The sequence below is a fragment of the Cyprinodon variegatus genome, unplaced genomic scaffold, assembly GCF_000732505.1.
Source record: "Cyprinodon variegatus isolate N-32 unplaced genomic scaffold, C_variegatus-1.0 Scaffold918, whole genome shotgun sequence".
Lineage (NCBI taxonomy): Eukaryota > Metazoa > Chordata > Actinopteri > Cyprinodontiformes > Cyprinodontidae > Cyprinodon > Cyprinodon variegatus.
The window spans coordinates 217,656-228,117 of record NW_015151371.1 but is presented as its reverse complement, the minus strand read 5'-3'; the positions used below and the strand labels follow the sequence as shown (position 1 = coordinate 228,117).

The 10,462-nt window shown below is 36.8% G+C and overlaps 2 protein-coding genes and 1 non-coding gene across 4 annotated transcripts in view; all 3 read left to right on the top strand.

Annotated features, from left to right (window-relative positions):
- The window catches only part of LOC107099909 (mucosa-associated lymphoid tissue lymphoma translocation protein 1-like), a 9,828-nt gene extending 6,314 nt beyond the window's left edge, over window positions 1–3,514 (top strand). For both annotated transcript variants that reach the window (XM_015398212.1, XM_015398211.1), the window contains exons 12-15: window positions 862–1,011; window positions 1,743–1,897; window positions 2,589–2,705; window positions 2,803–3,514. In XM_015398212.1, coding sequence (XP_015253698.1) covers window positions 862–1,011; window positions 1,743–1,897; window positions 2,589–2,705; window positions 2,803–3,141 — 761 coding nt within the window. In that variant the 3' untranslated portion in view covers window positions 3,142–3,514. The remainder of the gene's footprint in view (window positions 1–861; window positions 1,012–1,742; window positions 1,898–2,588; window positions 2,706–2,802) is intronic.
- A 3,254-nt stretch (window positions 3,515–6,768) lies between these two features.
- On the top strand, window positions 6,769–6,840 carry trnah-gug. The gene has a single exon. It is a non-coding gene; the product is annotated as a tRNA-His (tRNA).
- An 822-nt stretch (window positions 6,841–7,662) lies between these two features.
- The window catches only part of LOC107099907 (FERM domain-containing protein 5-like), a 78,945-nt gene continuing 76,145 nt past the window's right edge, over window positions 7,663–10,462 (top strand). Inside the window, exon 1 of the mRNA XM_015398208.1 lies at window positions 7,663–8,025. Within this exon, the coding sequence (XP_015253694.1) occupies window positions 7,924–8,025 (102 nt within the window). The 5' untranslated portion in view covers window positions 7,663–7,923. The remainder of the gene's footprint in view (window positions 8,026–10,462) is intronic.

Sequence of the window (10,462 nt, the reverse complement as noted above, 5' to 3'; positions counted from 1 at the left end):
AGATGTGTAGGTTTCTTAATCTTTTCCAGTATTTTATTAAATTCAAGCATGATGTGTTGCTATTTGAATCCTTTCCTTCTATTTTATGTTGTTAAATTGTTTCTATTGAAGAAATGTATTACAGCTCTGCCTATAATCAAAACAGAAGAAATCACTGTTAGAACAATATGAATGATTAATTTTCCACCAAGGTTCAGGTTGACTTGGAAAGTATTTTTCCCTTTAAAAAATAGAATCATCATTTTAAAAATGTGATACTTTAATACTTATTATATTACACATATATATTAATAACTATATGGAAATGTAAATTAGCAATTTATCTAAAATTCACAATGAGTTTTTTTACTTTATTCCGAATGGTTTTTTTAAATAAAAAAAAATATTAATTTATTATAAATATGTCTTTTTAGATTAATCGATGAATCAAATAAATACTCCGGGTACTCCGACTTCCTCCCACAGTCCAAAAACCTGAGTTAAACTGGCTTCTCTAAATTCTCCTTAGGTGTGAGTGTGTGCGTGAATGTTTGTTTGTCCTGTTTGTCTCTGTGTTGCCCCGTGATGGACTGGCGACCGGTCCAGGGTGTACCCCGCCTCTCGAGATCACCCCTCGCGACCCCACTTGGTACAAGCCTGACAGAAAATGGATGGATGGATGAATCAAATAAATAACCCATCAGTTACTAAAATAATCTATAGATTCATTCCTAATCTCTTTTTGCATTAAGACTTGTTCAACCAGAAACATCTAAATGTAACAAAGAAAGGCGACACAAAAAATATGAAAGGGGATCTTAATACAGCACTTTATGTTTTGTGTCATCCTATTTATGTTGTTTCTCCTTGTCTCTGCATCAGATGTTGGTAAAGACCCTCTAGTAACTGGGAAACAGGCAGTGGAGATAAAACACACCATGAAAGAACCACGATCGCTCACGGACAAAGTTCGAACTACAGGTCACACCAAGGAGCTTCGCCTACGCGATATCTGCTGGAGACAAGCAAATGGTAAGTATAGAAAAGTCCCCAAATGTTTGATTCTGTTAAGTTTCCGAAGGCTGATTATTACCAAATGTAAATACACAGCCCGACTAGTAACTGCAGCCAAAGCTGAACAGAGTTTAAACTAACCTATTACCCTTCTTGTGTGAATACAGGAGGGGAATTGTAATTGTATTGGTCGGTGATCTTTGCACCTCCTACGCTACAGTTTGTGAAAACCCATTTAGAGACAATGTGGTTTCAGATATTTTCAGAAGCATTAAAAAAAAAGGCCTGTTACTATTTTTGATAAATCAAAACAAGGAACCGATTCAGTGTGAAATGTGTATTTTCATTTCAATCTAGAATGAGGCTATTCTTAACATACCAGACTTCTGTTTTATCACGAATTCTGAAATGACTATAGCTTAAGTCTGCAATTTATATGGATATGTATATTTATTTGGGTGCATGCATAAATATATGGTCTTTTATTACCGATAATGTGGTGGCAGTGTTTTGTAAAATATCCTACATTGTGGGGACTTACTGGTACATATGGGGAAGTTCATCTGGTCCCCATAGGGTAAAGTTGCGGTTTAGTTTAGGACTTAGGTGTGAATTCAGTTCGGGTAAGGGTCTAGGTTAGGCCATATAATATGAATATAAGTAAATGAAATGTCCCCTTATGTCATTAAAACAGGTTGTGTGTGGGTATATCTACATTATATATGAAAGGCTTTCATTTCTTCTTTCAGAGCTGCCACGAAAGAAGCAGTTGACGTTTCCATGTGGTGTGGAGGTGGAAGTCAGCTTCTCAGCTTTGTTCTCTAATGTACTGGTGGCATTTGCAACTGTAAAAACTACACCTGCCCAAACTCAGGACTGTACCGTTATGCTAAGAAGCAATCCTGTAAGTATTTACTTTATACTTAAACAATCAGATATTTTATATCCCACTTAACTGTCTTTATGCTATAAAAAGATTGACCAAAAAATTGACCAAGGGATGCAACATAAATAAGTGTGTAATGGGCATACATTTAAACTGTAGATATGCATTACTTTCCTCCTGCCTTTAATCGGAAGAATTCATTTTAAGATCTTTTTATCAACTTTGTGTTTTAAATCAACCATGTGAGTTGTATTTGGGAAAATTCTGCGTTGGCCGTGATGGAATGCAGTCAGTTTCCACTGCGGGTGTCTATAATGACCACTAACACCCCCACCTTTCATGTATGAGGAAGTTTTCACCAAATATGGACTTCCAGCATGGCGCAACCCATGACAAAGCAGGAAATTAAAACAGTGTGACGAGCTCCTCTTACACAATACATGTTTGTCTGACTACATAATCTCTTACTATACTGCCATCTTCTGGTTTGTGTTATTATAGCTTGCCAGCAGTTATGTGGCGCTATATTAGACAACTTTTATTTAATTTCGTTTTGTACAGCTCTCATTTCCATTACTTAAAGTGCAGCAGTGATCAAATGCAAACAGTATGGAAGAAAAAAAAAACATCTCAATGTAGTTATTATTTGTGATAAAAATGTATAATATTTGAGTCATACTGATCAAAATGTTTATGTTTGACTCCTTAGTCTATGGAAGACATATTCTCCAGGCCTGGTTGCTCTGAGGATATGGACTCACTACTATTTAATGAAACGCAAAACTCTGACTGCACTCTAAGACTTTGCTCTCTCCAGAGATTGAAGGTATGTAGTTAATAATATTCTTTGGTTTTCTGTAAATGGGACCTTTTTTTTAAAAATTCATTTTAATATATTTTTTTATTTATTTATTTATTTTCAGGGATCGGTAGTAATCAAGGTGGATTTACACTATACTCAAAAGGACAGTAATCTGCGGCGGACTGAGAGCCTGCAGGTGGACATTGGAATGCCTCTGGTGGCATCCTGTAAGCTGTACAGAGAGAACCGTGCAGCAAAAGACAAAAAAACTGAAGGTGCTACCGCTCAAAGCATGAGCAACTTTTCACACAGGAAATCACAACAGCATCAGACTCTGGCGGCTCCACATCGACATTTCACCAGAAAGGCCGAATGCGCTGCTAAAAAAGCAACTACACACTGCAACGAACCTGAAGAGAACGATGAGACTGAGGCGCAAGATTTCCGACCTTATAAGTAAAAGGAAAAGGGACTTAATTATTTATTTCTGTTTGTTTTTACAGCATTTGATTATGCACCTTGTCTTTGATTGATGATAATAGGTGGATTGAGAAGACTGATACTCTGCTTATGTTCTTTTTCATTAAAAAAAGTAAATGAAAAAATACGTAAACATTGTGAAGAATTAAAACTGCGGTATACTTTTAATGTTTTTTTTATGTGAATAACACTTTTCAGTGGCAAGCTGGCTGGCCTATTGAAGACATTACTTTAATAATTTATCTAATCAACAGAACTACTTTCTTCTCTGTATTGTCAAGCTTTCAAACATATGTGATATAAAGCTTTGTTTAAAAATAAATCCAAATGGTGCAATTTTTGTTTAGTATTAAGATTCTTCATTTAATTTGGTAGTTAATGGCTCTAAGCATTTAAATAATAGAGGAAGTCTAAACCAAGTTTCTCCTTCAGAATAGCAGCACAAAAGCACAATGCTAATATTTTTACAAATGTAAAATATTTGACAATTTTTTTCAACAGAAAAATTGGTATGCTTCGCTTTATTCTGTGGAAGGCCCATTTTATGCATGGAGTCATTGTGATATATAGTTATAAATTAAAATTTCACCACACATTGTACCTTAAGCTTAAATTTCAACACAATCAAACCATATAATAATATTTTTTTCTATGATTTTAATGATCTGAAAAAAGTGTGATGGGTATTTGTTGTCCTTCCCCATTCCCTGTGTCGTTTTAAATAAGATCTGGTTATTACAGTATATTAGAAAATTCTCCATCTGGATATGATTTAAATATGAGATACATTCAGCTGCACTATTTTTTTAACAGGTTTGATAAGAGGTATTACTGAATAAACTTTATAAAGAAGAAGGTAAACTCCAGACAGGTCAGGCATTAAATGGGGAAGTTTAATACAGAGAATTGTGATGTTCAATTACTCATCTAAACAAAATGTAGAGAGTTATTGTAACTCTGGAGGAGCTGTAGAGTTTAGCAGCTCGGGTGAGAAACTCACAGCTGTTGTGAACTATTGTTATGCATTTCAGAGATGCACAAATGGAGCATGGTGTTGGCAACATTATGCTGAGGGTTTATTTTTCCTTAACAGTGACAGTGGTTCTGCTTAAAGTTGTTGAAATGATGGATGAAGCTAAATGGAGAGTGATGTTGTTCTGAGACTGGAAAAGACCTGAGTGTGAGGTGGAGTTCACTGTCAAGCAGTTAAACGGGTTTATGTACCGGTAAGTGTATTAGAAAGCGATACTATTCATTATTGGTAGAACACAGTAACTTAAAGTTAGAATTTCAGCGTAGTGTATAATTTTAGCTTTTCTAGCTGGGCGTCATAAACACAAGCGAGACATGTTTGTGTTTTTTGAAATAAATTGTCAGCAAAAAGTACTATTACTGCATTTAAGATAGAGTGTAACTGCAAGAGTGTAAACAGTTTCTCAAATTAGATAAAATTGTCCCTTTCAGCCAAAAACTAGTCCAAGCAGGCTAAAATTATTTGGTAAATTACAACAGTTGCTTCACACTAGTTTTATTGCATTGCAAAGCAAGTCAAGAGAAAGGTCTTACAAATGAACTTGCATTACAGAATGTTTTATGAATAACTTGTCTCTCTAAATTATAGTATGTTTCATCACCTGGTAATGCACATCTGTGTATGAACATCTGTATATACACAGTCAAAACACAAGACCTCAATGGCTAAACACATTTAAAGTCCTCCAGATCTCATTATGCTGCAGTGGGTTTTACAGTGAAATTCTACATGTAGACAAATGAGAAGTATTGCTCAATACACTGGAAAGATATAATACAAAAATGTCTTAAGCATAGAAATATTGGTGGTTTAATTCAATTAAATTCAGATTATTTATATAATTCATAACACCTGTCATCTCAAGGCACTTTACAGTTCCCCAGTTCATACAGTCAAATTGATTCAAAGTTTTCTATCTAAGGAAAACCAGTTGATTGAATCGACTCATTGACTCCAATGCAAACCCTCACACTAAGCATGCTTGTAGCGACAGTGGAGAGGAAAAACTCCCCTTTAACAAGAAAAAACCTCCAGCAGAACCAGGCTCAGTGTGAGCAGCCATTTGCCGAGGCCGACTGGGGTTCAAGGAGACAGAAGCAGAGATACAAAAAGCAGCTGTAAAAGGCGGCACCATCCAGGAAATGAACGATGAAACAGGGATCCCTGTGTCTTCCAGAAGTCTAAGCCTATAGCAGCATAACTATAGAGATAGCTTAGGATAACCTGAGCCACTCTAACTATAAGCTTTATCAAAAAGAAAAGTTTTAAGCCTACCCTTGAAAATAGTTTAAAGGTACAGGAAACAAATCCCAGTAATTAACCTTAAGTGTACCATTAACAAGTAAAACAATTGTATTTCTCTGGATAATACCTGTAACATGTAATGTTATATAAACTACATGTACCTGTACTAAACCAGTACACTGATTCACTCAAGAAGAAAGTTAAAAACCATTGTGCCAGTCAATTAGCCTGTTAGTAAATGTAATATTAGTACTTATAACAGGACACAAGATGAGAATCAAAGCAAGGTCCAGGATCTCTGCTATATTTAAAAAACATCAAGTTAAAATATAATTTTTCTAAAGAAAAAAACATATTAGTAAATATTACTTAAAAAATTTAGATGCTTAGAGAACAACAGACTGCAATGTGATATATTTTATTCATATATTTGGCACAGTTAAAAAAATAATGCAACAACTTCCGGCATTTTGCTAATCATACGGTATTTAGAAACTTCAACACAATTGTTATAAGTCCTACCCTACTAACATATGCAATTGTGTTAAAGTAACTAAATATGAATCGGTGCACACACAGAGGAAAATGGGGTAGTTTTGTATGTTGGAAAATACATCATAAAAATGTAAAGCACTTTTAAAATAATGTGAAAAAAAAAAGTTTGCGTTTTTCTCAACTGTGGAACTGACATCAAATGGAAAGCCGTCAAAGTAAATACAAAGTAAATAAAAGAAAACAGGAAAGTATATTACAATGAAATAATCCTTTTTTTCTTGAACACCTATAAACAAAGGTGTTTATGGCAGCAGCACAGTTGAATGTGTCACTCCAAACAGGAACAGACAATGTAAAGCTATTATGAGAAAAAGCAGAGAGAGCATAATGTTAGAGATTGAACTAAGAGGATGATGAAACAGGGGTCTCTATGTCCTCCAGAAGTCTAAGCCTATAGCAGCATGACTATAGAGATAGCTCAGGATATCCTGAGCCACTCTAACTATAAGCTTTATCAAAAAGAAAAGTTTTAAGCCTACCCTTAAAAATAGTTTAAAGGTACAGGAAATAAATCATAGTAATTAACAAAGAAAACAGGAAAGACAATGAAACAATGAAAGAATCCTTTTTATTTTATTTTTTTTTTAATTAATGATCAAACAGATAAATAGGCACCTTAACCCCGGAATTACAGGCCCAATGTTAGGTCCCTGACAGCTTGCACGTATACTTTGACCACATTTAACCACAATTCAACCTATCGCAGTACAGAATCGTGAGTTGTTTGTTCTTGTAGAAAAAGATTGCCACCCCTGCACCAGCCCTGGCTAGCTCGCCGTGATCGTATAGTGGTTAGTACTCTGCGTTGTGGCCGCAGCAACCCCGGTTCGAATCCGGGTCACGGCATTTTGATGACGCTCAACGTTACCTACGGAAAAAAATATTTTATTTCTAAACTTCTCCTGATTCATTACAAATATGTTGCTCTTGCTTTAGGGAAACATTTTGGCATTTGGAAGCGTCACACTTTTAGTATAACCCACAACTAGAAAATATTAAGGGGTACTTACATGTAAAAAAATAAATAAATAAATAAACAGCTTAATCAACAAGATTTATTAGCCTTAATAGCCTTATCACATATTGTAGTCCCACGATTATATTTATTTGACTCTAAACAATAATAACAATGCTGAACGGACTCTTGTGTGTGCTGCTGGTCTAAGTCAATGTCTAGATATGACCAGCAGATGGCGCACTAATCCACCTGATCTCAGTGACACAGAAAGATGAGTTACTCATCTATTGCCAACCCAATGATTTATTGACAATAACAAAAAAAAAAAGGTTTAGATGTTCTTTAGTATGCAAATAATTGTAACACACGTATGTTTAAATATTTAATCATATAATTGTAGATTTAGTTTTATGTTGTTCCAATCCAGAAGAGTCTCGATTCTCTTAAGTTATTTAATCTGGGTGAAATTAACATTCTGCTGTAATGGATTCTGAATAAAAGATCGAGTTATCTAATTTATTATTCTAACCTATATCGTGAGGATAGCTATGTCAGAGAAAGCTGCAGCGTTTGAGAAAAGGCAATGTTGGAAATAATCCTAAATCCTCAAATATAACGCTTTGCTCCGGTTGGCTCATTTGGACGTCAGTCTTATTTGGGACCCGCCCACCCGCCGAAGTGGCAGTGGTGAATGGTGAGAGGTAATCCTTTGCAAAAAAACCACAGACGCGCACCATCGCTGGATCTGGATGCGGGCATCCTTTGGATTTTGCGCGTAACGACACGGACCTTCATCGCCTGCCTGACTTAACCGGGAGCGCAATGGTGGCTGAATGCGCGGCTGCTGGTGGTTTAGGGGACCGAGGAGCGTGCTCCGTTTGACATTCACTTACACGCTGGTGTGGAGTTTTTTTATTTTTATTGTTCTGGTCCCGTAGACGCAGAAGCGCAGCAGTGATTCTGTGTTGAAGATGTTGAGCCGATTCATGAGTGGCAGCCTCAGGAATCTGGAGCGGGAATACAGCTGCACAGTCAGACTGCTGGACGACACGGAATATACGTGCACCATTCAGGTTAGTCACCTGTCGACAGCTCCGCAGAGAACCGAGAGGTGCTGCAATTGTGTTTGGGATGTGCGCCTGAATGCCACAATGCTGCTATCAACCTCCCCACCAAATCATCCAATAGTATCTACGCATTGAAGAAGAACGCATAACCTTAACTGCCTTTCTGCCCATTATTCCATGCAAAATAGTTAAAACTTGGATTAAATGCAGCCTATATAGACATGATTTTATCAGAGTTGATGCAATATTTTCTATGATATCAGATTTGGATTTTTTTTTCTGCACTATAACGCTCTGATATTAGTTTTAGGATCACTGTCCTCTGGCCCACTATTAAGTTTTAGCAGACTTATTTCTTTTATCTCCATCAATCATCCCATCAATCCTGAATTTCTCTGTAATTGCTCAAGAAAAGCATGACCACAGCATGATGCTGCCACTTCCATGTAGAAACTAGATTTTTCTGGTACCAGAAAGTTCAGTTTTAATATTTGGTGATCATTTTTACAGTGTCCTCTCATGAATTTAGATTAAGACCCCTTAAAACCTGTTTGATTCACTTACTTACAACTAATAAGGATTTTGCCCATGTATATCTATTTCTTTGCTACAGATTTGATGGCGTAGCTTAATCGCCATGACCGTTGTTGGGATACCATTCACTTTTTTTTAAAACATAAAATACAGAGAAGCAATTCTAAAAAAATACCTCTTAAGTTGCATATTATTACATAATCATCCGATCAATGTGATTTGGTGCAAATTAAAATAGTTTTTGAGATCTAGGTGTTTATTATTATGATTTTTTTTATAAGACCAAGTAAAAAAAAAAGAATTTTGATAGAGGGGATACACTGCTTTGAAACCTTAAACAAGCTTGCGCTCTAACAAAAGGCTTCTTTGTCTCTGACAGCTTTGCTTTGATAATTATGCAGGTTTATATTCCTGCTGATAAGACAAAAAAAAAGGTGAGAGGGCCTGTCACTTCAATTTCCCAGGAAAGCAAATCCTCCTTAGCTGTAAAAAAAGAGAAGTCCTTAGAGACACTACACAACACAAAAAAGATCCTTGGTTTATATGAAACTTTGTCATAAAAAGGAGTCTTGCTACTGCAGCATTTGGTTTCAACAGGTTATATGGTAAAAGTCCCCTTTTTTCCCTTTAAGCAAGAGTGAAATGAACACCATATTCCCTCTAGTGATTGTAAGTGAGCACCCAGGTTGTAAACAGACCTGTATTTGTGCTTAGAGAGCTGAGCAAGTGATGGAGCTGGGCCAGATGGACTGTGAAACCAGCAGGTGTGCTGTTTGCAGCAGAGTCGGGTGGCTGACGTCACCGGAGTCGATGGATGGGGAGCGGGGTTGAAACTGGAGAATGCTCCAGCTCTGCTGTGACTGTCTGGCATCTTGATTTTCTTTCCGCCAAAACCCTGTCCTGTAAGGGAGCAAGATAATCCACCTGACCTGCCGCATTATATCACTAATGTGTGTCACATATTTAGTCTCTTCCCTCTAGGTTTTATAGCCTGCCAGGGGAGGTGGTAAAAGAAAAATATAACACTGTATATCAGGACACTGAGAAGGGAATGCAAAGTAAGAGGCGGGTCTTATTTTCTCACAGACACACTTTATTCTCTCTCTATGTGTGCGCTCGTCTCCTTCTGTCCTACTTTTGTATTTGTCCTTTTCTGTTTTCAGTGTGGAATGAACTTATATTCAATACACATGATTCCATCAAACTTTGACAATTAATCTGGATTATTTTAAAAACTCTACTCTCAGATTATCACCTGGCTTAGCTAGTTACCTTATCATTATCTTGCATTGACGTTTTTTTATTTGTGTAACTTCCATATTTGTCTCTCTGTCTATGTTGCAGCCAACTTCAGGATAATTTGTAAATTTAGACTAAGCAGGGCACAGAAGGCTTTTACCACTTGGACAGTAAAGTCGTCCATCTTTTTAGAGCACTCTCTGCTGTGATGCATGAACCGAAGTTTTACCCTAATAAATTATGGAGATTTCCTGCTAAGGGCAGGAGAAGTGAGCACTTATAATTACTTAGCCCAGTAGATGTAGATCTCATCCAAGCTGCATGTTGGATAGAGAGCCACAGCCCTCCTTTGCTTTGGGACTTCACTGCTCTACTTCAGATTTAGTGTTTCATGTTATGGAAATACCCTGGTGATACAAATTGCATCACCAGGGTATATCATACAAAAAAAATGCATGTTTTTAAGAAAAAGACCAATGTTTTACAATCTCCCAATGATGGAAACATATTCGCCCTGCGCAGACTGGCGACCTGTACAGGGTGTACCCCTTCTCTTGCCCATAGACTGCCGGAGATAGGCACCGGTCCCGCCGCAACCCTGAAAAGGTCTAAGTGAGAGAAGATGGATGGATGGATGGATGGATGGATGGATGGATTGATGGATGGATGG